The sequence below is a fragment of the Heteronotia binoei genome, chromosome 2 (assembly GCF_032191835.1).
Source record: "Heteronotia binoei isolate CCM8104 ecotype False Entrance Well chromosome 2, APGP_CSIRO_Hbin_v1, whole genome shotgun sequence".
Lineage (NCBI taxonomy): Eukaryota > Metazoa > Chordata > Lepidosauria > Squamata > Gekkonidae > Heteronotia > Heteronotia binoei.
Genome location: NC_083224.1, coordinates 80,536,958 through 80,564,928, shown reverse-complemented (window position 1 = coordinate 80,564,928; position 27,971 = coordinate 80,536,958). Strand labels below are relative to the sequence as shown.

Sequence of the window (27,971 nt, the reverse complement as noted above, 5' to 3'; positions counted from 1 at the left end):
TCCTCTCTATAAAATTGAACTTGAATGAAGAGCTTTGCAGTCACAACTGGAAGAAAAGATGGGGAAGGGTCTGCTGTGGTTTGGTAAGTGTGTCTTCCAGTTTTCTCACCTCTATCTTTAACTATCAGGTAGAATTGATCCTAGTAGCAATGGCAGGGATGTGTTACAGAAATAATTTCATAAGATCTCTTGAAAGTGGGAACAAGTGTTCAGTGTAGCATCACATCCTCTGGAAGTGTTTTAAATAATGCTACATGAGTTTTCAGTCATGAAGATTTTCAGGACAAGATAGGATAGGGAAAGTCTTTTAACTCCCCACCCACTTGCTTATGGTTTTTTCACCATGCCATCCATTGCCAACAGCATCTTTTCTTAATCTGCAATTTTGGCATTGTTTAAAACAAATTTTTTAAAAGTAAAGGTAGTCCCCTATGCAAGCACCAGTTGTTTCCGACTGGAGTGACGTTGCTCTCACGTTTTCATGGCAGACTTTTTACAGGGTGGTTTGCCATTGCCTTCCCCAGTCATCTACACTTCCCCCCCCAGCAAGCTGGGTACTCATTTTACCAACCTTGGAAGGTTGGAAGGCTGAGTCAACCTTGAGCCGGCTACCTGAACCCAGCTTCCACCAGGATCAAACTCAGGTCATGAGCAGAGTTTGGACTGCAGTACTGCAGCTTTACCACTCTGCACCACGGGGCTCTCTTAAAACAATTTAAAGACCCATACTAATATTGCTTCTTTATTAAATGATCCCAGCCAATCAGGGATCACACTGGTAACATGACAATCCTGAAGCCAACCAGATTAGGCTTTTAATAATGATGACATTATTAAACCAAACCAGAGTAGTGTCCTGATTCTGGGTATGATTTATGACACTACATAATAATCTGTTTTGGCTTTCTGATGACATCAGGTAAGAATGCAGGTAGTTCTTCCTGCTCACTTACTGAATGAGTGAACATATTCTTCATTTTGCAACTTGAAAGAAATCTTTGAAATGAAGTGAGGTGAAGAAGTACATTTTGCAGGGTGAATTGGGTCCCACAGTTTTAGATCAGCCCTACTTTTGAATGCTGGCAAAAACATGTTGGCTGTTTCTATAGGGTTGCCAAGTCCAATTCAAGAAATATCTGGGGACTTTGGGGGTGGAGCCAGGAGACTTTGGGGGGTGGAGCCAAGAGACATTGGGGGCGGAGCCAGGAGCAAGGGTGTGACAAGCATAATTGAACTCCAAGGGAGTTCTGGCCATCACATTTAAAGCGACAGCACACCTTTTAGAATGCCTTCCTTCCACAGAAAATAATGAAGAATAGCGGCACCTTCTTTTAGGGCTCATAGAATTGGACCCCCTGGTCCAATCCTTTTGAAACTTGGGAGGTATTTTGGGGAGAGGCACTAGATGCTATACAGAAAATTTGGCACCTCTACCTCAAAAAACAGCCCCCCCAGAGCCCCTAACACCCGCGGATCAATTCCCCATCATTCCCTATGGGAATCGTTCCTGGAGGTGCATAATGGCTGTGGGGGTGGAGCTTCCCCCGCTGGCCAGCTGGCTGGGGGAGGGGGGATGCCTGTAAAACCAGGGGATCTCCCGCTGGGACCTGGGGATTGGGAAGCCTATGTTTCTAACACATTCAACTTTCTCTTGCAGGTCTGGCCATTTTGCTGCAATTGCAGCTTGGTGAGAACATTTTTAAAATATATATGATAGATGGGAACAAAACATGGTAGCTACTGAGGTGAAATATTAACAATAAAAATTATTTTTGTGATTTCTCATTTATCATCTCTAATTTTTTTAACTTAATAAAGATGAGTTACATTCATGACAGGAAAAAAACAAATTACTTTCATTACAGTATACATTATTACACAAAACTGTAAGGAGGTTCCTTACAGATACTGAATGAAAGGAGCAGAATCAGCACCTTTCAACCTATTTCTGTTTCTTATGTGCTCTCTTGGACATTGTATTAATTATTATTTTTACTGGGCTCTCAGAACTCATTTCATGATGTGAAATGCAATGAATATGGAGCCAGGTAGCAACTTCATGGAGAGTAAAGCTTAAACTGAACTGGTACCATTGTTTAATGTGAGAAGTATAATATCTATAGCTATATCTCTATACAGGTATACGTAGCGTCTGCCTGCCTGTCCGCCCATCCATTCCACTTTTCCTTGTGGTTCAAGGGGACTTAGAATAATAGTTTAAAACACGTTTGGTTTAAACCAAAAACAAAATAAGAAACCCTAAATTTCTTCCCTCACCCCTTAAAAGATGCCTGCCAATTCAGACTCTCTGAAAAGCCCTGGCAAATAGGCATAACAACACCTCCTGAAGATCTCCAAGTAGGGGCCTTCCTCACCTCTTCAGGGAGGCCTTTCCACAGAGTTGTAGTCATGACAGAAAAATCTCAGGCTCTCATGGGTGCCAGACAGGCCACCCTAAGTGGTGGGATAGCCAGCAGATGGCTGCCTGATGACCATAGAAGTCTACCAAATCTAATGTTATAACGCCATGTTGTTATGTTATGTTAATTTTAATAATTTATAACTGTTTTAACCATGTTTTATAATGTAAAACCGATGTAGTGTTTATTTTGTGTTGTGAGCCGCCCTGAGCCCGCTCCGGCGGGGAGGGCGGGATAGAAATAAAAATTATTATTATTATTATTATTATTATTATTATTATTATTATTATTATTATTATTATTATTATTATTATTATTATTATTATTATTATTATTATTATTATTATTATAGTTAATGCACAGTGACATGTGGAAGGAGATGGTCCTCCAGGTATAGAGGTCCCAGATCATGAAGGGCTTTAAGAATCATAACCAGTACCTTGAATTAAAATCGGAAATAGACTGGCAGTCAATATAGCTAGGATTGCCAGGTCTCTAGCTTTTGCTGGCAGGAGTGTGGAAGGGAACTTTCTGGAGGGGGGGCAGGGCAGCATCACTGCATGCATGTGACATCCCCAATGCGATGAGATCATGCAGAAGTGATGTGGGGGACATCACACAGAGTTTTGCCTAAAATACCAGAGCATCGCCACACAACATCTCCAGCATGATGATGTAACTTCCACATGATATCATCACATTAGGGATGTCAAGCCAGGTGGTGGCTGTTGGAGACGGGACTTCCCCTACCAACTAGCTGGCAATCAGCAGGAGCCCATGAAAACTGAGGGCTGGCAACCCTAAATATAGCTGTTTCAAAATGGGCAACATATGTCCCTAGTAGCTAGTGCCTGACAATAGTCATGCTGTTGTGTTTTGCACCACTTGCAGTCCCACAATAGTGCACACTGCAGTAATCCAATCAGCATGCCCAGTTTGGCTGAGTCTAGTGAATCAGATGCAATTCATAGAAGCATTCCAGGACATCGTGCTGACCTATTTTTAAACAGCAAGGTGGATTCCATGAGCGCTCCCAAGCTACTATCCTGTTCTGAAAAAGCCATTGTCACTTCATCTAGGCCAAGTGGATTCAGTCCCTCTAGAACATTGGCCCCCAACCTTTTTGGCACCAGGAACTGGCACTAGGGCTGGCTGCCCACCGCGGCACCAGGGCTGGTAGGGTGGGGGCACCGAATTTGGCCTCCCTTGCCCCCCCACGGCACCGTGCAGCCCTGCCGCCCCGCCCCACTCACGTTTCCTCCTCCCTCCATTTTTACAATTTTAAGGCTGGGGAAAGGCCATGAAGCGCCGCCTTCCCCAGCTCTTTAAAGGCCGACCCCCCCCCGCCAATCAGCTGATCGGTGAGGGAAACCATGGCAGCAGCAGTGGGCGACCTGCTGAAAAAGCGGCGTTGCCCTTGCCTCCTTCCCACTTCCTTCCTGGGCGTGGGAAGGGAGGAGGCTAGACGGCACCGCTTTTTCAGCAGGTTGCCCGCCACTACTGCTGTGGCTTCCCCTGCTGATCAGCTGATTGGTGGGGCGGGTCAGCCTTTAAAGAGCCAGGGAAGGCAGTACTTCACTGCCCCTTCCCCGGCCTTAAAATTGTAAAAACAGAGGGAGGAGGAGGTGCCACAAGAGGCAGCAGGGCGGCCAGGCTGTGCGGCCCAGTTTCTAACAGGCCGGAGGTTGGGGACCCCTGCTTTAGAATTTCAGCCTTCCCAACCACCATTACTTTGGTCTTGTCTGGATTCAGTTTCAGTTTTTTCTGCCTTAGCCACCTGACCATAGTTCAGATGGGAGTGCATATTTATTGCTATGAAAACTGCAAGAGAGTGTTTGCTATTTACTGTTTGAGAGGCCTGCTACATGATTCTTTGTGATACAGCTTCTTTCAGCTGGTCTCTTATCTAGCTAGGTAGACTAATGGCTCAAAATGATACATTTATGAGGTGATTTTGGAAAACATTCCTTTTGATTTGCATTTGGCTTTAGAAACTTTTGTGATATTTATGGCTATCAGGACAATAGTCTCAGTAGTTCCATTCTGTTCTATCACTAGTTAATAGGTTTTGCTTTACCCATCTTTTCCATGCTTCAGTGTTTTGAGCTGCACAGGGATGATGGATACTGTCTGGGCTAGTCATGTGGATTTCATTGTATGTTGAATGAGACATGCAAAATAAAAGGCAGGTCGGATGTATAGTTCATTGAGGAAAAGGTGATAGCTAATTTGGACAATTTGGAGTCGTCATATATGTTTCTATTTAGCCTTGTCTAACTATTTAAAATCCTCGGCTGTGAAATGCAGTAACAAAAGTTTTTGTTAGAACAGTCAACAAAAAGAAAGAAACCCAATTAGTTATTGGGTGAAATGCACTAAAATTTGCTGTTGTATTTAGTGTATAACACATTAATCATTCTGTGTCTAATTCAATTGATCAAACAGGACTATTTTTTGAAAAGAAAAGTTCTCTGGTTTCTATCACTGATGGTTTCTTCCCTCTTCTTGCCAGGCTCTGCCTACAAGCTGGTATGTTATTTCACTAATTGGTCTCAGTACAGGCCAGAACCAGCCAAGTACTTTCCAAGCAACATAGATCCAAATCTTTGCACTCATTTGACCTATGCCTTTGCCACTATGAATCAAAATAAAATTGCACCATATGAATGGAATGATGAAGACAGGCTCTTCCCAGAGTTTCAAGCACTTAAGAAAAGGTTAGCAATACATCCCATGTTTCAATGTTTTCAAAAATGTATATGTTTCAGAGGGTGTATGTGTAGATGCTCACTTCTTGAAGTATGAAGATCATTTTAAAATGGTGGTTTAAGCATTTCTTACGGGATATTTATTTATTTATTTTTCGCATTTATATCCCACCCTCCCCGCCGAAGCAGGCTCAGGGCGGCTAACAACATTAAATCCACAATAAAACAATAAAACCATAAAGCAATAAAACAATTACAGTAAGATCAATTAAAATTAACAATTGCACTTTAAATATTGAACAAATTTTTAAAACAGTTTTGGTGCTAAGTTCCATACCATGATGTTAAGCAGCTCTGTACTTTAGTTGAAGGCCAGACAATAAAGTGTTGTTTTACAAGCCTTGCGGAATTGGGTAAAGTCCCGCAAGGCTCTAATATCATCAGGGAGTTGGTTCCACCAGTGGGGAGCCGCAATAGAGAAGGCTCATTCTCTGGTAGCCTTCAGTCTTGCCTCCCTCGGCCCGGGGATTTCTAATAGGTTTTCTGATCCAGATCTCAGTACCCTCTGGGGAATATATGGGGAGAGACGGTCCTTAAGGTAGACAGGACCTCAGCCATATAGGGCTTTAAAGGTAATAACCAGCACCTTGTAGCAAATACGGAATACTATTGGCAGCCAATGCAGTCTCCGCAGCCCTGGCTGCACATGATCCCAAATAGACCCAGTAACAGCCTGGCTGCAGCATTCTGCACCAGCTGCAGCTTCCAGATTCGAGACATGGGCAGCCCCATGTAGAGGGCATTACAGTAGTCTAGTCTCGAGGTGACCGCAGCATGAATCACTGTTGCTAAGTCACTGTGCCCTAGGAAGGGTGCCAGCTGTCATGCCCGCTTAAGATGGAAAAAGGCGGATCTCACAGTGGCTGCTATCTGGGCCTCCATAGCCAATGTGGGCTCCAGTAGCACCCCCAAGCTCTTGACTTTAGGTGCCGATATCAGTGGCGCCCCATCAAAGGCTGGTAAAGGGATTTCTCTTCCCAGGCCACCACGGCTCAGACAAAGGTCTTCTGTCTTCATTGGGTTCAGCTTCAGATGACTCAGCCTGAGCCACCGTGCCACAGCTTGTAATGCCGGGGCCAGTTTTTCTGGGGCAGAGGCAGGCCGGCCATCCATCAGCAGATAAAGCTGAGTGTCATCTGCATACTGATGGCAACCCAGCCTGAATCTCCTGACAATCTGGGCAAGGGGGCGCATGCAGATATTAAACAACATCGGGGAAAGCACCGCCCCCAGAAGGCACCCCACAATTAAGCGGATGCCTCTGGGACGATCGTCTCCCGATCGCCACCCTTTGTCCCTGATCACAGAGAAAGGAGGAAAGCCATTGTAAAGCTAACCCCTGAATCCCCGCATCAGCGAGGCGGTGGACCAGCAACTGATGGTCAACCATGTCGAAAGCTGCCGACAGGTCCAACAACAACAGCACTGCTGACCCGCCTCGATCCAGTTTCCAATATCTCTCTTTGAAGGGACCTGTGATAATTGCCATATATCAGGGTCCCCAATATGATGCCCAAGGGCACCATGGCACCCACTGAAACCATTCTTGCTACCCACCAAGTGCTTTTAGAAAAGGGGGTGGGGGCTAAGTTGGGCTTTTTGGGTTTTTGATGTTGATGATACAATGTTGACACTGGCTTTTTGTGATGTACTTTACTTGTACAAATAGCAGAGAGATATTCTAAAAACACAGTGGGATTTAAACAGGTCAACACAGCTGCACCTAGCTGAAACTTCTACTGAAGTCATCAGATATTTAATTGAATATGTTTTTATAATTCAGCACCAACTGTTGTTGTTAAAAGAAATAGTGCTAGGATAGGGTTGCCAAGTCTAACTCAGATAATATCTGGGGACTTCGGGGGTGGAGCCAGAAGATTTTCCCTAAAATAAACAAATAAAAATACAGCAGTGCAGTTCCCCTGAATAGTCTTCATTTCTTCCCTCAAGAAACTGCAAGTCATCTCTCTCTCCCTCTCCCCCTTTCTCTCTCTCTCACACACAAACACACACACAGAGAAAGAGAGAGAGCGCAGCAAAAACAAAACAGTTTGTAATCCCACACTGGAGTGGTTTTACTAGGAGAATTTACTCATGAGCTGCTGAGCTTCCAGGTTCTTCACAATAACACAGGGAAACCAAACGTTCAAGTTTACCCTTTACTATGCAAACGACCTCTGAAAAAATTGTACAACAAACAGAGGGTCTGGGCTGCTTTCATAGCTACTGAGAGCAGCCATGTTGTTCTGCCTGCTCACCCCACCCCCATTCAGCCTGGGTCCTACATATTTAAAGACACAGGCACATCATCCAAAAAGGAAGCCTGTCCAAACTTCTAGTACTGTTCCAAAGTGGAAAGGCACATGGTGGCTGTGAGGGCAGGGCTTCCCCTCACTGGCCAGCTGATTGGGAGCCAGAAGGAGCCTGGAAAAGTGGGAGAACCCCTGCTAGGACCTGGAGATTGGCAAGCCTATGCTAGGGTTGTCATTCTTCAAATGAGGCCTGGAGATAGGGTTGCCAATCCCCAGGTGGGGGTAGGGGAACCCCTGGTTTGGAGGCCCTCCCCCGCTTCAGGGTCATCAGAAAGCAGGGGGAGAGAAGGGAAATGTCTGCTGGGAACTCTATTATTCCCTATGGAGACTTATTCCCATAGGAAATAATGGAGAATTGATCTGCGGGTATCTGGGGCTCTGGGGGGGGGCTGTTTTTTGAGTAGAGGCACCAAAGTTTCAGTATAGCATCCAGTGTTTCTCCCCAAAATACCCCCCAAGTTTCAAAAAGATTGGACCAGGGAATCCAGTTCTATGAGCCCCAAAATGTGTTCCTATCATTTATTATTTCCTATGGAAGGCATTTAAAAAGATGTGCGGTCCCTTTAAATGTGATGGCCAGAACTCTCTTTGGAGTTCAATTATGCTTGTCACACCCTTGCTCCTGGCTCCACCCTCAAAGTCCCCAGATATTTCTTGAATTGGACTTGGCAACCCTACCTGGAGATCTTCCAGAATTACAATGGATCTCTGGCTACAGAGATCAGTTTGCCTGGAGAAAATGGCTGCATTGGAGAATAGACTGTTTGGCATTATACCCCACTGAGGTCCCTTCCCTCTGCAAACCCTGCCATCTCTAGGCTCCACCCAAAAATCTCCAGGAATTTCCTACCGCAGAGTTGGCAACTCTGAATGGTGAAGACTGAAAATGTGTGGGCTTATGAGGCAAGGGCTCATCTAAAGTGGAGAGGAAGCCACGACAAGCATTTTTTTATTTTGCATAAATGTATAAGATGCCTGCAAAATAAAGACAGATACTGCTAGAGGTGGCTAGCTCAATACGTATACTATGTGTGTGTGTATGTGTGGGTAAGGGGCCATCAAATTGTAGCAAACTTATGGAGACCCCATCAAGGGGCTTTCAAGGCAAGTGAAAAGCAGAGGTATTCTGCCAATTCTTTCCTCTGCAGAATCTTCCTTGTTGGTCTCCCTTCCAAGTATGGACCCTGCTTAGCTTCCAAGATCTGAGATCAGACTATACTATGCTGCCTTCCCTCCCTGCTTTGTGTGTTTGCAAGAAAATATCTTAAGAAGATAGCTTCAGATAGATATCTTCAGATATCTTAAAGCTTTAAAATAAATACAAAAAGCCTCAAGAATTCTAAAAAGCCTCAAGAGTTTTCTTGCCACTCCTTCATTTACACTGTCGTTCAACATTTTAAAAAAATATGTTAATTTAAAAAGGTATCCCATTAAACAGAGTTTCTGTCTGAAATGCCGAAGAACTACTATCAACATTATGAACAGTATGACCTTACTTCCTGACATTTTGTGGTTTGCTCTGTCTCCTGTGGTAGCTGTTTTGTATGTTGTGCTCACCATCCTCTGCCAGAATGCCAAACATGTCTGCATGCTCAAAAAAGGTTGAGGACCCCTGCTATATATATTAGTGAAGGATATCTGTATCTTTAAAATAAATCTCAGTATTTCAGGTATTGTATCCTGAGGTGCAAGAACAAATGTTTGCATTGATATTATTCTTTCTCATATTTTACAGCAATTCCAATCTGGTCACTCTGCTAGCTATTGGAGGCTGGAATTTTGGCACTCAGAAGTGAGTATCCTCCGTGTGCTCTAAAACAACAACTGAATAGCTTTGATGCCAGCGACTGTAATCTTGCTCCAGTGGAGTTTCTGAATTGCAAGTAGTCGAAGATCAAAGCACGAGTCATGGTTATGAACCTGATTAAAAGACCTGAAGTTACTGTTTAATAGTGTTTTGGATGTGATGATAGAGTGATAGTACTTCTGATGAAAAGGGCTTTGGTTTACAATCTACTGAAAAAGAAGGAGTTGGGCCAACTAAAGTAAAGACGGTAGACATTCTGTACAGGCAAGGCCATGTAAAAACAAACGACAATGTTGTGCCAAGCTAACCCAGTTTTGTGTCAAGAAATTTCTTTAGTGCATTTTTTCACTCTTTCCTTCCTCCAAGGTACTCAGGGTGGCATAGGTTGTTCTCCCCTTCTCCATTTTATCTGTACATCTGCCTTGTGACATAGGTTAGGCTGAGAATTACTGACGCAGGGTCACCCTGTAGTTTTCATGGAAAGTAAAGATTTAACCCAAGTTTCCCCAGTCCTAGCCCAACATTCTAAGCACTAAACCATAAATGCTGATTTTTGGGACTTGTATAAATTATGCACAGTGAATAGGCTTACACACATTTATGTCCTTTGCATAGTTTATTCTGCTAGCCAGAGGGTTCTGTGCAGGGCACAGAAATGTCCTCCTTCCCAGTCACTGGAAATCCTGCTTAGCCCTCAATCTGACTTCTGGCTGAACATAAGGCATTGCCCACACTTTCTTGGCTGCCCTTTACACAATACCTAAACAGCAGAGGAGGTGTATATCTATGAGCAAGGCTTTTTTCTGGGGGAATGTGGCAGAAAGGAGTTCTGGAACCTCTTTGTGGAAACAAAATTCAAAAAAGTTCATGAAACCACTTTTCCTGAACCTGTGTGTTTCTCTTTCATTTCCCTCTTGAGAGTTCTGGCACCTCTTTTCCAAAAAAGTTGCCACGTGGCAAGAGTAATATTTAAATGATGCAAGCAAAAGTTGATTTCACAGGTCCTGAGTCAGCATCCTGTTGGGAAAGACCCATACAATTACCCGCTTCTGCATTTCAGCATTGTCCCACCTGCATGGGTGCCATTCATGGAAAGAAAAGTGGTTTCTCTGCATCTTGAGAAATATTTATATGGTGCCTTGCAGCATGCCCATGACTTGTTATCGTTCATGTGATCACATCATACATATAGGCTTGATATTGGGGAATTTTGATACAGATGACACATGGGTCTCATATAAAGTATATGTATGGGCATGTGGGAGATTGTTTAAGGATCTCCTTATTCTAGGTTCACTGAAATGGTTTCCTCAGCTGCCAATCGTAAAATCTTCATTGATTCAGTGATTGAGTACCTCTGTAAGTTTGGGTTTGATGGGATTGACTTGGACTTTGAATACCCAGGATCCAGAGGCAGCCCTCCTGAAGACAAGCAGCGCTTCACTATCTTGATTCAGGTGAGAATCTGGTACAATAGTAAGAATGGATTGTCTGTGCTAAACCAGTGCAGCAAAGAATGGCTCCTAAAAAGATCTTCAAAGCCATTCTTTCCTAATAGGATTGCCAACCTCCAGGTGGGACCTGGAGATCTCCAAATACAGAGATTAGTTCCCCTGATGAACATGGTTGTTTTTGGAGGATGAAGTCTATGATATTATACCCTGCTGAGGTCACTCCCCAAGCAGGGGCTCAGACTCACTGTGGGTCCCATTTGTGGCACTGCAGGGAGGGTGGGGAGGGCAGTGGCAGCCGTGGTGACTCTTGCCAGGCAGAGGGGGTAGGCTGGCAACAAGCATGGGAAGCAAGGGCCCACCCTCCCCAGCGCCAGACCTATCAGGGGGATGGCAGATGGGGGTGGAGGTGCTCAGGTGCTACTTAGGGTGCCCAAACTCACCATCTTTCATCCATCCTTAAATCTTCAGGAGTTTCCCAATCTGGAACTTTCTTAGAAGCTGTCGTGTTTGCTGTTTTAAACATAAAAAAGACTAGGTGGTGAGCACTAGCACCTGGGAACTGTATGTCAAGCAATAGTGTTTCCAAAGAACAGTAATAGTTAAAATAAAAGCAACAGTACAAAAGAAGGAATACAGAACAGCAACAACTTTTTAGAAAGTCAAAGTGCAGCTTTGAGCTAAGACATATGGACTGGGGACAATCAGTAGGATGCTGGAGAGAGACCCCTGCAATTGCCACATACCTTGAGGTCCATACTCTACCACTACTCATAGATTGTTCATGATCAGAAAATTTGGACAGCCTGCTGGTGATCAAACCTGGTTTTGGAAGTCCAGTCCAGTGGCACTTTAAAGACAAATAAAATTTAAACTTGAAAGAATAGTATCAGTGCATCCACAATTAGTACTGAAATAAACTACCTTAAATGTGTATGTAGAAGATGCTCAGGAACAAGACATAAATTTGAAATGGCTCTTTATATTTCTCCACAGGAAATGCTTGCTGCTTTTGAAGCCAATAAATGTGAAGGGAGGAGGCTTTTGATCACAGCAGCTGTATCTGCTGGGAAAGGAACTATTGATGCAGGATATGAAATTGCTGAGATAGGAAAGTATGTTGAATGGAGCTCAGCTGTGGGGGGTTTGGAATTGAAGTTCATTCTTTCATGCATCATCAATTATATATTTTATCATGCAAATCGACTATAAATGCTACTGCCAGATAATCATTTGCACCCCCATTTTGCAGAGAAGTACCAGTGAAACTGGTAGATGCCTTGGGCATACTGTAGGTCACTGTTGGATTTTTCAAGATCTATGCCTTTTATCTATATGAACTCATACATTTTTTTTCATTTATGACAGAGTTCTAGATTTCATCAGTGTAATGACATATGACTTCCATGGAGGCTGGGATACTGTCACGGGACACAACAGCCCCTTGTATGTGGGATCCAAAGATGAGGGTGATTTCAAGTATTTCAACTGTGTAAGGAAATCATCCTGATCCTATAATTTCTGCATTTTTTATGGGGCTGGTGAATGAGGTGGGCACTGATTTTTTTTTCTAACTCTTACCTCCTCAGGACTTTGCTATGAAATACTGGAGGGACAATGGTGTCCCAGCTGAGAAACTTCTTATGGGATTCCCCACCTATGGACGCACCTTCAGGCTTACTTCCACAGATACCTCTGTTGGTGCTCCTGTCTCTGGGGCTGGCTCAGCTGGACCTTATACCCGTGAGGCAGGCTTCTGGGCTTACTATGAGGTAAAGAGTTTGTCAGACAAAAGCCCATAACACACACAAAATATGCAGGATACTGTAGCCACCTACCTGGCCACAATACCTTGTCAAAGTCCTGTTCTCTTCTTTCTCTGTTCCTGCCATTCTGTTTGTTGGCAAAAGTTCATTTCTTCAAAGGAATTTGAATGGAACAATACTATTGACGCATCTGAATATGTGGATTGTTTTAGGTGCTCTTATAGTACTATATAATCTCCAGTGTTGTGCTGTGGTGTTGGGAGGCCCTATGCAATCAGTCTTCACTGTATAGTTATGAAGCTCAAGTTTAGCACTTGGAGCAGCAGGATCAATTATCTATCACTTCTAATAACTGCTTACTCATGGATACAGTGCGCCAGATTTACTTCGACTTAAAGGTGTATGCATTCTCTTTAGCCGAGATTAGGGCTCTCTATACAGGAGTAGTAGGAACATCTTCAAAATATTTCTTGAAACATGTAGCAGCCCTGGTGAGACTGACCCCTTTGCAGTTTTACCTGGGATGTGGGGGCGGGCAGGGGGACTGCATCCAGATGAAGCAAGTGAATTGTGTGATGCACCACTGCCATCTGTCCTGCCCACCAGCTGGTTCACAAGAGCAAGCGTGCATCTGCTGGCACCAACATCCCTACAGCAGTGCTAGACCCTCACCCAGGTAGGAATGCCAGCCTGCAGGTGGGACCTGGAGATCTCCTGGAATTATAGCTCAACTCCAGACTACAGAGATCAGTTCCTTCCCCTGGAGACAGTGGATGCTTTGGAGGGTGGACTCTATGGCATTGCACTCCACTGAGGGCTCTGTCCTCCCCAGACTCAATCCTCAAGTCTCCAGGAGTTTCCCAACCCCTGGATCTGCATCCCTATTCCCCCAACCTCCACTGGTGGCAAGGGAGGACCTGACAATCTTACACCCAGGTCTAGCATGGGGCCAGCTGAGCTCTACCAAGAGCAGCAGCTCCATGGAGTCCATGGCTGTGAGGGTACTGGTTCTAGAGTTTCCAGCCTCTAGGTTGGGCCTGGAAATCTCCTGGAATTACAACTGATCTTCAGACCATAGAGATTGGTTCCCTGGGAGAAAATGAGGGTTGGTTGTATGGCAATATAGCGCAATAAAATCCTTCCCCTCCCCAAACCCTGCCATCCCCAGGCTCCAATTCCCCAGGAATTTCCTATGCTCAGGTTCGCCGCTCTAGCTGGTGCACTGTGGCAAGAGAAGAGAAGGGAGCCTGGGAGGGGCTTGGCTGAGAAACTGAGATGCTGGGAATAAAAGGGACAGGAAAAGGGGCTTAGGAGGAAAAGGGAAGGAGGGATGAAAACAGAGGCAGAAGTAGAGAAAGAGCTGTAGAGTAGAAAAAGGGTGAGAAAGGTAGGCGTGAATTCTGAAATTAAGGTTCAGGCACCTTCTAGCGCAGTGTATATGATGAGGGACTGTGTATGTGTATATATATATAAAAATGTTACTGAGGCTGATCCCAATGTTTCTTCATGGAAGGGTGATTTGACATACCACCAGGCAAGAGCTCATAGGACTGGAGCTCTGGAACGTCTAAATTTTATTGTGCTCTTTCTTTCTTAAACCCACCCCCCCTCCCCAAAATTCTTGCTTCTCAGCTCCATTGTTCAAACCCCCTATAAGAATTTTGCAGAACGGTAAGATTCAATGAACTTTTTAATATTTCCTTCCTCAAAAAATGGGAAAATAACCAAAACATATAAAGCAAACAGATGGAAATGGAAGTCTTCATCATGCCGCTGTGGCCATATAGGGAAAAGTCATTTTAAAAGTATGAGGGAGTAAGGTTTTATTATGACAATTATAATTCAAGAAGCATTTTACATGCTGAGCTGATATAATTTAGTACACCTTCCAATGATGTCAGGGGTGAGTGTCATATGCAAATTAATTATGCAAATGAGTTGTGCTAATGGGCTCTGGTGCCTCTTTTTCTACTAAATGACCCCTGCATGCCACTGTCCCCTGGAAGGTCACCACTACATCCTGCAGTGCCCCAGATTTCAGGCAAAGTTTATTAAGTTCTCATGGCATTGACTAGCATTTCTTAGTTTTCACTATTTTATAAAGTATGTATATCACAAAATTCTTGCTCTCCTAATCTTTGCTACTCTTTTGCTCTGCAACTTTATTCTTCTCATTCAAAACCAATTTTATTATTTTTGCAACATATTGAAAGACATCCATCAAATATAAATTTCAAAATACTGATCAATACATTACAAAGTTTCCACCTCCCCCCAGCCCTCTATTTCTTGACCTCCGCCAGTGCTTAATACAATTAAAAAGAAAAAAAAGTAAAATTCACGCTTATAGAATCTTCTCTTCCTTTTTACCTTAATATAAAATAAACCAAGACTATATATTGATTATTATTAAAATTAACCCTATATTTATCTCATAGTCTAACTTCTACTAAATTATATATCAGATCAGAAATCCATGTTACCATTTTATCTTCCCCTTAAAAGTTCAGATAATATTATCAAAAACCACTAAGTGTCTCTTGACTTTCCATTGTTTTTCAACATATTTTTGAAATTTCTTCCAATCATCCTTAAATTTTTCTGAATTGCAGTCTTTTAAGATTCTAGTAAGTTTATCCATTTCACTCCAGTGTAACACTTTTAAGATCCAGTCTCATTTCTCTGGCATTTTATCTTGCTTCCACATTTGCGCATGAAAGCAAATACCACAACAATGTCCTATCTTGCTTCGGAAAACTTTCCATTTGTAATCCCATCAGAAAGATATCTGGTGCTCTCTTGATGTCATAACCCAAGATTTTAGAGATTTCTTGTTGAATCATTTGCCAAAAGTTTTTTGCTTTATCGCAAGTCCACCACATATGGTAGAAAGAACCTTCGTGTTTTTTACATTTCCAACACCTATCTGATATTTGATTATTCATTTTTGCTAATTTCTTAGGTTTCATATACCATCTATACAACATTTTGAAAGAGTTCTCTTTTATGTTGTAACACGTCGATAATTTCATAGAGTTCTTCCATAAGTGTTCCCATGTCTCCATTTGTATTTCTTTGTTCATATTTATTGCCCATTTTATCATTTGAGTTTTCACTACTTCATCTTCTGTAGACCATTTCAATAATACAACTTATAAACCTTTGAAATCAATTTTTCATTCTCACCCAACAATACTTTTTCCAGTTCTGTTTGCTCTTGTCTTATTCCTGAATTTCTAATATCTTGCTCCACCAAACTTTTAATTTGTTGTAATTGGTACCAATTAAGTTTGTCCTGCAATTCTTCTGCCGGTTTTAATTCCATCTTGCCTCCCTGTATTTTTAGCAATTGTTTATATGTAACCATTTGTCTTCCTGTGGATCTAAGGACAACTTTATGACTTCAGTTGGCATAATCCATAATGACTTTCTCTCATCACCATATTTAGTATATTTTTTCCAAGTATTCAACAGATTTCTTCTTATATAATGGTGTGAGAAAAGTCCATCCATCTTCTCCTTCCCATAATACATATAAGCATGCCAACCAAAAACATTCCCATGGCTTTCTAATGCCAATAATTTCCTGTTAAGCAAGGTTATCCAGTCCTTAATCCATACCAAACAAATTGCATCATGGTATAATTTAAAATCAGGCAGCTGGAAACCACCCCTTTCTTTCGCATCTGTCAGAATTTTCATTTTAATTCTTGGCTTTTTCCCTGCCCATACAAATTCTGAAATCTTTTTTTTGCCAATGATTAAATTGTTTGTTATCTTTCACTACTGGAATTGTTTGAAAAAGGAACATAATTCTTGGTAGAACATTCATTTTAATTGCAGAGATCCTACCCAGCATAGACAAATTCAAGTTATTCCACTTTAACATATCTTCTTCAATTTTACGCCAAAGCTTTTCATAGTTGTTTTTGTACAAATCAATATTTTTCATCGTAATCTCTCTCTCTCTCGGCTTGGCTTCGCGAACGAAGATTCAAGAAGGGTGCAATAGTCCACGTCTGCTGCAGGCTCGCTGGTGGCTGACAAGACCAATGCGGTCTCTACACCTAAATATTTTACCTTCGAGGTAACTTCACATCCAGTTATACTCTGTAGTTCTTTCTGTTTGCTCAATGACAGATTCTTACTTAGAATTTTCAATTTTTCCTTGTTTATATGGAAGCCTGCCAGCTCGCCATACTCTTTGATTTTACTTAACAGCAAGGGCATCACTTGTAATGGGTTTTCATTAATGAACACCACATCATCTGCAAATGCCCTATATTTATAAGAAAAACCTTTCAGTTTTAGCCCCTCTATTTCTTTGTCCTCTTTGATTTGCATCAGCAAAAAATCTGACGTCATTATGAATAGCAAGGGAGATAGAGGGCAACCTTGTCTTGTTCCACTGCTAATTATCATTTTCTCTGTCAAGTCTGCATTCACACAAAGTTTCACTTGTTGTTCTGTACAGATTGCCTTGACCATTTTTATAAAATCACCTCCCAATTTCAATTTCTCCATCACTGCAAACATAGTCCCAATTAAGATTGTAAAAAGTTTTCTCTGCATCAGCAAAAAACAATGCTACCTCTTTTTCTGGATGCTTTTCATAATACTCCACAATGTCCATTACTGTTCTGATGTTATCTCTTATTTGCCTTCTGGGGAGGAAGCCTGCTTGCTCCTCTTGAATAAAGATATTTAAGTGCTGTTTGAGTCTTCTGCAAGTATCCTAGCAAAGATTTTATAGTCATTGTTAAACAATGAAATCGGTCTATAATTTTTAACACTCGTGGCATCTCTGTCTTCCTTCAGTATCAATGAAACAACTGCTTCCTTCCATGTATTTGGCACTTTCCCATCTTGTCTTTGTTCATCAATTTTTGGAGTTTCAGTACTAATACGTCTGCCAGTACTTTATAAAATTTTGCTGAAAAACTGTCAGGACCCAGTGCTTTACCTAATTTTAATGAAGTAATTGCTGCTTCTACTTCAACTTTTTGAATTGGTTCATTTAAAGTTTTTTCCATATTTTCTGTTAATGACTTTACTTTTATTTTCTGCAGGTACGCTTCTATTTTCTCTTTATCTACTTGTTGGCCTTTAAATAGTTTAGCATAGTATTTGTAGAATTCCCTTTTAATTCCTGCTTGATCCACGATATCTTTACCTCCAACTATAATTTTATTAATAAATTTGTTCTCCCTTTTTTTCTTCATTTGCCACGCCAGATATTTCCCAGGTTTGTTAGCATCCTCAAAAGATTTCTGCTGCAGTCTTTTTAATTTCCATTCCACCTCCTTATTCAATAGATGTCTCACTCGACTCTGTAATATTATAATCTCCTACAATTTGTTTTTCTTTCCTGGTCTTTTTCTCAATTCTCTTTCTTTTTTGCCAATTTCTTTTTGTAAGTCCACCATTTGTTTTTCTTTGGGGAAGGACGGTGGCTCAGTGGTAGAGCATCTGCTTGGGAAGCAGAAGGTCCCAAGTTCAATCCCTGGCATCTCCAAAAAAGGGTCCAGGCAAATAGGTGTGAAAAACCTCAGCTTGAGACCCTGGAGAGCCGCTGCCAGTCTGAGTAGACAATACTGACTTTGATGGACCAAAGGTCTGATTCAGTATAAGGCAGCTTCATATGTTCATATGTTCATGTTCTTTATCCCGTCTATCTTTGTTGTTCAGTGTAATTAAAATTCCTCTCATTACTGCTTTATATGCATCCCACACGGTTTGATATTGAACGCCCTGATTTTCATTTATTTGGAAGAATGCTTTAGTTTCTTTTTCAAGAGAGGCTACTATTTCTGTATTTTGCAGTAAATCCTCGTTTAATCTCCATCTCCTCACTTTTTTCCTGTCTTTAACCATCCACAATAATGGATTATGGTCTGCACCTATTTTTGGAAGAATCTCTATCTTATTTGTAATAAGTCCCAAATCTTTAGTAGTCCATAACATATCAATTCTTGAGAAGGAGTTGTGCCTTGCTGAAAAATAAGTATAGTCACATACATTAGGATTGAACTTTCTCCATACATCTTCCAGAGTTTCTTGTTTTATTAGTTCAAAAAATGATTTTGGCAGTTTGCCATCTGTATTTTTTTCCCCTGGACCTATCCAAAGAGTTCTTAATAGTTCCATTAAAGTCTCCCATTAACATTATTTGGTCATACGTCAGTTGGTCTACTTGTTGCATAATATCTTTGGAAAAAGCATTCTTTGCCCCATTTGGGCCATATAGTCCCAGCAACAATGTTTTTTTTTTTTTTCATTCATCGACACCTCCAATGCAACATATCTGCCTTCACTGTCCTTAAAAATCAATTTTGGCTCCAATACTTTTTAAAATATAAAACACTCCTTTTTTCTTTTCCTTAGCCAATGAAAATAATTCTTCACCCAAGGATTTGTTCCATAAAAATTTGCAATCCATTTGTTTAATATGTACTTCCTGTAAACAGATTATATTACATTTTTGTTTTTTAATCCAATGAAATGTTGCTTTTCTTTCTTTGTGGTGAATTTAGTCCATTTACATTCCAAGAAATTAATTTGTAATCCATAATGATTCTTCAATTAATCTGTATCTCCAAATTCTTTATTGTCCACAAAAAACTTTTCCATGCCTTGAGTATCTACTATTGTGATTCTCAGTCTATTATACTCAAAGCTATGGCCTTCAGGTAGAATCCATCTGTATCTTATTCCCTTCACCCTTAGCTTGTCTGTCAATTTCTTAAATTGTCTTGGATGGATGGAGCAGAGGTCCATCAGTGGCTATTAGCCACAGTGTGTGTGTGTGTGTGTGTGTATATATATATATATATATATATATATATATATATATATATATATATATATATATATATATTTGGCCGCTGTGTGGCACAGAATGTTGGACTGGATGGGCCATTGGCCTGATCTAACATGGCTTCTCTTATGTTCTTATGTCTTCTGTCACTTATGACCTTCCTTGGCAGTTCCTTCATTATTTTTACTCTGCTTTCCTCCACCACCATTGCTTTATCAAATTGCTGACTTAAGATCCTTCCCATCACATCTCTTGTAGTAAATTTTACTACCACGTCTCTTGGTAGCTTACGCTTTTTAGCAAATTCAAAGTTAACCCTGTAAACATAAACATATAAATGTCCCGTTCCCTCAGAGTCTTCTCTCATATATTCAGCAATGATTGTTGCAATGTACTTCTTTAAATCCTCTTGTTCATTCTCAGGAACACCTCTTAAATGAATCAAGTTTTCCATTAATCTGCAATCTTGAAGTGTTGCCTTCTCCTGCATCTTCTTAATAATAACATCTTGGTCTTTAACTTTAGCTTCAATCTCCTGTGTCTTTTGCGCTGTTGCTTGTGACTCTTTCCTGAGATCCTCAGTCTCTTTTTTAATTTCTTTCTTGACTTCTTCAGCACTAGAGTTAATTTCTTTAGTTAATTTCTTCTCACTTCCAGTTATCAAATCCTTCATCATCTTCCCCAATCTTGCCTCTATCGCATCCAGTTGCTCTTGAACTTGTTTTGCCATTTTTCCTTCCCCAATTAGCCTGATCTCAAATGTGTTACCGACTTTTGATCAGACATCATTGTCCTCCCATTGCATAAAATAGGCTCTGATGCTGACCTCACCAACCAGCAAACCAAGTACAGAGTTCAATAGATTAGGGCATGCCCTTTCCAACAAGCCCAAAATCACCGTCCTCCGAGCTTCCTAGCTCAAGATATTAATTTTTAAAGTTTATATAAAATCCAAAATGGCAGCCACGACTTTTCCAAGCCTCTTTTTAAAAAAAGTTTTCCTTTTTTCAATAATGCTTAAAACTTAATTTTACTCATATAATCCAAAATATTTCTCCTTTTTAAGATGATTCCTGCCGGTTTTAAAAACTTTTAGTCCCATTCTTTATTTAAGAATATAAAACCTTTGACCTTTCTTTAATGGCTGCTGGTGTTTCTCTATGGTTTTTGGCTCGAGAGATGTCTCTGGAGGCTTGAAGATTCCCCTTCTTCTAACTTCTACTTTCTGACTCTCTGGCCGTGAAGTCTCGTTCTCAATGATTTAAAATCTCACGATCGTAAAACATCACTTCCTGTTTCGTCTTGAAGAGCAGCAATTCTGTTATGTTGGGTTTTTTTTTTCAAAACCGCAGGTATGTCAAACATCAGTTATTTTTCTGCACTTTCCAGCTTATCTTAAGTCCCCAAAATTCCAAATTTACCCCCTTCTTCTTCTTAACGTTATGCTCTCATAGCCCAGATGTTAATCTTTTAATTTTAAAAAGCTTATTTCAGTCCCGGAGAGGTAGATAAGAATCTTTACCTTAATGAATATCTATTCTCCTGTGCACCGATCTCTCCCCTTTCAGATATTATTGTAATCCATAGAAAGTTGGAATTTGGATGAGCTTATGTCAAATTAATGACTCCAAAGACCCTTTGTAGATGATGGAATGCAATTCTTCACCGGAGGTTCTTCAAAGCAGAAAAGGAATCCCACTGGGGCTTCTCGTCTGCCAAAGTAAACCTCCTCAAAATTCTTCAAGCATGTCTTAGACAGTTCCCTTTCTGGAAAAAGTTGGCAGCAGGCATTGGAGTTGCCTTTTATACTCAAAACAAAGGGTCTGGTTCACTCCTCTTGAAAGAAGCGTGTCAGCTCTCCATTTTTCCAACCCTGGAAGTCTGCAAGTTTATTCTCCTGAGAATATCAGGTCACTTTTGAAACTACGTGACCTTAGAGGCCTGGAAGGATAAGAGATGAATAATACACATTTAACCAAAAGTTTGTTCAGGAATGTTTGTTTTTAGGCAGTTGAATAAGCATAAAGCAGACTTAATGGAGGCCAAGATGCATCTATATCAGCTTCTTCATGCCCTCAGAACTGTGAAAGGAACTCCCTTTTGATTTGTTTCACAGATTTGCACATTCTTAAACTCTGCCACAAAAAAATGGATCAATGACCAGAAAGTCCCATATACCTACAGTGGAAATGAATGGGTTGGATATGACAACGTTTGCAGCTACAAATATAAAGTAAGATTGTTATATTGTCCATGTTAGCATTTTCACAGTATTAGGACATGCTTGTGTTTGAATATCAGACTATGCATTTGATTAAGGGCTACATGTACACAGATAAGACTAGGACAGCAAAGTAATTCCTTTTGATTGTGTATGTTTGAGCTGAAATACTGTTTGGCACAAGTGTGATCCATTGCTTTTCAGGAAACAAATGGTTTTAGCAACAGACATGTGCTTGAATAGAGAGATGCAGAAGAATTTTTTCAATTAAATAACTTTATGAATTTTGGCTAGGTCAAGTACCTGAAAGAGAACAATTTTGGAGGTGCCATGGTTTGGGCCATTGATCTGGATGACTTTCTGGGCACTTTCTGCAATGAAGGAAAATATCCTCTCATAACTGAGCTGAAAAGACTTCTTGAAACCAATGGTAAGATGGTATACATGAGACAGGAGTCTGTGGGAACAAACCCCAAGCAGGTCTACTCAGAAGTTAATCTCATGTTATCCTATGGAGCTAACTCTCAGGAAAGTGTCTTTAGGATCACAGCTGATGTCAGCAGTGAAGTGTTCCTACTTAGGTTTGGTGGCATTGACTTTCTTGTTCAAGAACCAAAGGATAATGCACCTTTTGACTTTATAACTGACATTCTCAAAAATGATGTAAAGACTCATGACCAGCAACACTTTATTGAAAGGTCTTGTTTCAGGCACGTTGGCATAACTGATGTGTTTGCACTGTAGTCAGTGCATGTCCCTAGCACAGTTGCCCTCAATATTGTGCTAAGGCATCACTTTATGCACCAGAGGAGTTTGGATGGCATATGTGGTAGTAATGAACATTATTAATCATGATGAAAGGCATGTGCTTCTAAAGAAGTTGTGAATACATAGAATCATAGATTTGGAAAGAGCCATATAGGCCATCTGGTCCAGCCTCCTGTGCAATGATGGAGGATCAGCCTAAAACATCCCTGACAAGCATTCATTGAGTCTCTGCTTGAAGACTGCCAGTGAGACAGAGCTCTCACCACCTCTGTAGGCAGCCAATTCTACTGCTGAACTATTCTCACTGTAAAAAATCTTATATTCTAATAGCCATCTGTGGCTCCAGTCTGTAGACAGCTAATTCTGTGGCTTGAGGCCATGTGGAAGCTATCCAAGTGTGCAAAAAAACAAAACAAAAAACCCTTAAACATAAGAACATAAGAGAACACACACACACTATGGCTAATAGCCACTGATGGATCTCTGCTCCATATTTTTATCTAAACCCCTCTTGAAGGCAGCTATGCTTGTGGCCACCACCACCTCCTGTGGCAGTTAATTCCACATGTTACTCACCCTTTGGGTGAAGAAGTACTTCCTTTTATCCATTTTAACCTGTCTGCTCAGCAATTTCATCGAATGCCCACGAGTTCTTGTATTGTGAGAAAGGGAGAAAAGTACTTCTTTCTCTACTTTCTCCATCCCATGCATTATCTTGTAAACCTCTATCATGTCACCCCGCAGGCGACGTTTCTCCAAGCTAAAGAGCCCCAAGCGTTTCAACCTTTCTTCATAGGGAAAGTGTTCCAGCCCTTTAATCATTCTAGTTGCCCTTTTTCTGGACTTTCTCTAATGCTATAATATCCTTTTTGAGGTGCGGCGACCAGAACTGCACACAGTACTCCAAATGAGACCGCACCATCGATTTATACAGGGGCATTATGATACTGGCTGATTTGTTTTCAATTCCCTTCCTAATAATTCCCAGCATGGCATTGGCCTTTTTTATTGCAAACGCACACTGTCTTGACATTTTCAGTGAGTTATTTACTACGACCCCAAGATCTCTCTCTTGGTCAGTCTCTGCCAGTTCACACCCCATCAACTTGTATTTGTAGCTGGGATTCTTGGCCCCAATGTGCATTACTTTGCACTTGGCCACATTGAACCGCATCTGCCACGTTGACGCCCACTCACCCAGCCTCAACAGATCCCTTTGGAGTTCCTCACATATATATGAACATATGAAGCTGCCTTATACTGAATCAGACCCTCGGTCCATCAAAGTCAGTATTGTCTTCTCAGACTGGCAGGGCTCTCCAGGGTCTCAAGCTGAGGTTTTTAACACCTATTTGCCTGGACCCTTTTTGGAGATGCCAGGGATTGAACCTGGGACCTTCTGCTTCCCAAGCAGATGCTCTACCACTGAGCCACCATCCCTCCCCACAATCCTCTCTGGTTCTCACCACCCTGAACAATTTAGTGTCATCTGCAAACTTGGCCACTTCACTGCTCACTCCCAACTCTAAATCATTTATGAACAAGTTAAAGAGCATGGGACCCAGTACCGAGTCCTGCGGCACCCCACTGCTTACCGTCCTCCACTGCAAAGACTGCCCATTTATACTCTCTGCTTCCTATTACTCAGCCAGTTTTTGATCCACAAGAGGACCTGTCCTTTTACTCCATGACTCTCAAGCTTTCTAAGGAGCCTTTGATGAGGAACTTTATCAAAAGCTTTCTGGAAGTCAAGGTAAACAACATCTATCGGGTCTCCTTTGTCCACATGTTTGTTCACCACCTCAAAGAAATGTAACAGGTTAGTGAGGCAAGATCTTCCCTTACAGAACCCATGCTGAGTCTTCCTCAATAACCCGTGTCCATCAATGTGCCTACTCATTCTGTCCTTGATAATGCTTTCTACCAACTTTCCTGGTATTGAAGTCAGACTGACTGGCCTGTAATTTCCCGGATCTCCTCTGGAACCCTTTTTAAAGATGGAGGTGACATTTGCTACCTTCCAGTCCTCAGGAACGGAGGCAGATTTCAATGAAAGATTACAGATTTTTTGTTAGAAGATCCACAAGTTCAACTTTGAGTTCTTTCAGAACTCTAAGTTGTATGCCATCCGGACCCGGTGACTTATTAGTTTTTAATTTGTCTATCAGTTGTAGGACCTCCTCTTTTGTCACCTCAATCTGACTCAGGTCTTTCAACACCCTTTCCAAAATTAGTGATTCTGGGGCGGGCAAAAAGTTCTCATCTTCCACAGTGAAGATGGAGGCAAAAAATTCATTCAGCTTCTCAGCCATTTCCCTATCTTCCTTCAGTAATCCTTTTACCCCATGGTCATCCAAGGGCCCCACTGCCTCCCTGGCTGGTTTCCTACTTCTAATATATTTGAAGAAATTTTTATTGTTGGTCTTTATGTTTTTTGCAGTATGCTCCTCATAGTCCCTTTTTGCCTGCCTGATCACAGTCTTGCATTTGATTTGCCACAGCCTGTGTTCCCTTTTACTAATCTCACTTGGACTGATTTTCCACCGCTTAAAGGAGTCCTTCTTACCTTTTACAGCTTCCATTACTTTGTTTGTTAACCATGCAGGCCTTTTCTTATGCCTGTTTGTGTCTTTCCTAACTTGTGGTATGTATTTTATCTGAGCTCCTAGGATTATAGTTTTAAATAGTGTCCACGCTTCCCCAAGGGTTTTGACCGTATTTACCTTTCCTTTCAGTTTCCTCCTCACATGCCTCCTCATCTCAGTGAATTTACACCTTTTAAAGTTAAACGTGGTTGTGGCGGTCTTTTTGGGCAACTCCCTATTTATATTTATAAAATCACCTATTAAGACACAGTTTAAATTAACAGTTTAAATTAATAAACAGTTTAAATGTTTAAATTTCCCCTCAGATTCTCCCCATTTTTTTAAAATAAAAATTGCTCATGCACAGACAATGTACTTTACTTTTCTTCTGCAGCAGCAATTTGCTTCTACAGCTGGCCATGGTGGTGGCACATGCCAGGAGCTGTTCTAGTCTCAGCTGCAACATTGGTGCTTGGTGGTGGATAGGGGGAGCCACTCTGGGTTTAGCTGTAACATCAGCAGATGCTGGAGTTGCTTGGGGTCTAGTCATGGTGGTAGCACACAGTTCCAGGAGCCCCTCCAGGCTCATCTGTGGTGTTGGTGGATGCTGGGAGCTGCTCAGTGGCTGGCTGATGTGGCAACGCATGTTGGGAGCCATGGCTGGCTCAGCCACAGTGCAGGAAGACTCCAGGAGCCACTCCTCGTTCTCAGGTATTGCTACTGTGAGCACCAGCTCATCAATTGTAGAGGGTAGATGGGATTCCCACCCACCCCCGGTGATTTTCACAGGGTCCCCCTTGTTTTTTCCTAATATCCAGCTGGCAATTTTCCACCCATAATTTAAACCCATTATTGCAACAGGGACAGCTCCCTACAATCCTCTAAGTGACAGCCGTTAAAATACTTAAGAACAATCATGTCCCACCTAAATCTCCTCTTATCCAGGTTGAACATTCCCAAGTCCCTCAGCTTTTCCTTGTAGAGCTTGGTTTCCGGGTTCCTTATAGTCTTTGTAGCCCTCCTCTTCCCCCTTTCCATTCTGTCCGCACCTTTTTGAAGTGAGGCCTCCAAAACTGCACACAGTATTCTAGGTGCTGCCTGACCAGTGCGGTGTACACCAGAATTATAACATTGTGATTTAAATGTTATGCCTCTGTTGATACATCCCAAGACTGCATTAGCCTTCTTTGCTGCTGCATCACACTGACTGCTCATATTTAGCTTAGAGTCCACCTATACCCCAAGATTTTGTTCACTCGCACTGCTACCCTGAAGTGTGTTCTCCATCAAGTACGCCTACTTGCTTCTCATTTAGAACTCAGCACTTACCTTATTGAATTGCATCTTATTCACATATGCCCACTTTTCCAGTGTGTTCAGTGCTGAATTCAATATCTTCTGGGGTGTTCACTACTCCTTCCAATTTGGTATAATCTGCAGATTTAATGAGTAGTCCCCAATCCCCTTTTCCAGATCATTTATAAAAATATTGGAAAATACTTGGCCCAGAACCAAGTCCTATAGCACCCCACTGGATACCTCCCTCCAATCAGATGAAAAGCCATTGCCTATTGTCAGTAGGAGAGCCCACCCTTCACTTGCTCCTTTTTGTTGCAGCATTCTTGCCCATGGAATTACTCTCATCATGCCTCTGAGTTCATTAAAGTATTCCTTATTAAATCTATCACATCTGGTTACAAACTTTCTCCCCCCCCCCCCAGGAAAAGGAATTCTAGGAGGACATGGTCACTTCCCCCTAAGGTCCTCACCACCTTCACCCCATCTCTTGCCCGTTGGTGAACATTAAGTTGAATATGCCTGAGCCCCTCTACCATTTGAAAAAGGAAGTTCACCAATGACCAATACTTTGCCTTTTCCTTCCAACGCCATTGCTTCATAGCCTCATGTCCTCTTCATTCTGTCTTTCTTGTCCTTGTGCTTCTTCCTCTGCGGGTATTTCTGTCTCAGTTGTTATTGTAAAGGCTTGGTATCAGTTCCTAAATTCCAGTGGTACTGAGTACCATCTTGCTCAGTGCCTTTGGGTTTGTGCTGTAGAGCTCATAAGAGGTTTGTTAGGGATTTCAACCACTGTTTTGTCCCTTTGACCAGTCTCCACATCCCTATGCAGGGCCTCATGGCTCCTGTTAATAAAATCCTCCCCGTCTTTGGTATCATGAAGGGTAGTAATCTTTCCCTCCAAACTCCAAACCTTCTCTTCTAAGAGCCTTATCAGTTTATTCTTTTGACAAGTGAAGTCCACCTTATCCTCAGGGAGGAAAACAAACATGGCACACTCTCTGCAGGTGACTGTGAGCATTTATTGTCACCCTCTACCTTGCTAGGTAGTTGTGCCTAGCTGCAGCTCCTGTTTCTTGTTAATGCTGCTTCATGTGTTAACCAGAAGACAATGCAGTATAAAAGCAACTAATACTGCTGCTGTGTAAAGTGTGAATTGATTTTATTTGTTTATAAAAAACCTCACTAGAATTATGAATTATAAATCCTCATTGGAACTGATTAACTGGTACCTGTGCAGTATGTTGACACTCTGAAGTTTCTTTGATTTAAAGTGTTGTCGTATAGCATGATTCAGCATTAACGAGGTGATTTCACTGTACTGTTAAATATTCAAACAGGCCCCATTGTGCCAGATTGCCCTGAAGGAACTCCTACTCCTACTCCTACTCCTCCTCCTACAACTACTACTGAAACTACTACTACTACAACGGATGGCCCTACAGATAGTACAACTCCAGCTATAACTACAACTACAACTGAGGACTCACCTGATAACTTTTGTGCCAACAAAGAGGATGGTATACATGCTAAACCAGAAGACAGAACCAAATTCTATGTGTGTTTTAATAAGCAGACTTTTGTTTTCAACTGTGCACCTGGATTGGTGTTTGATGACAGCTGTAAATGCTGTAACTACCCTTAATATTAACAGATGGTTTCCGACAAAAAAGAGAAGATTGAAATAATGTAGCCCTTTGGCCCACAGCAGACCCCCCTTACGCTTTCCTTTGAAATAAAATCCAGGATGCATGACTAAA

At 41.6% G+C, this 27,971-nt stretch overlaps 1 protein-coding gene across 1 annotated transcript; it reads left to right on the top strand.

Annotated features, from left to right (window-relative positions):
• LOC132566403 (acidic mammalian chitinase-like) lies at positions 1-27,971 on the top strand. The gene is made up of 11 exons (XM_060231412.1): positions 1-83; positions 1,658-1,687; positions 4,933-5,137; positions 9,236-9,292; positions 10,599-10,764; positions 11,755-11,873; positions 12,127-12,250; positions 12,348-12,530; positions 21,458-21,574; positions 21,857-21,992; positions 27,552-27,971. The coding sequence occupies exons 1-11, from the start codon at positions 59-61 to the stop codon at positions 27,854-27,856; spliced, it is 1,467 nt and encodes a 488-aa protein (XP_060087395.1). The 5' UTR covers positions 1-58; the 3' UTR covers positions 27,857-27,971.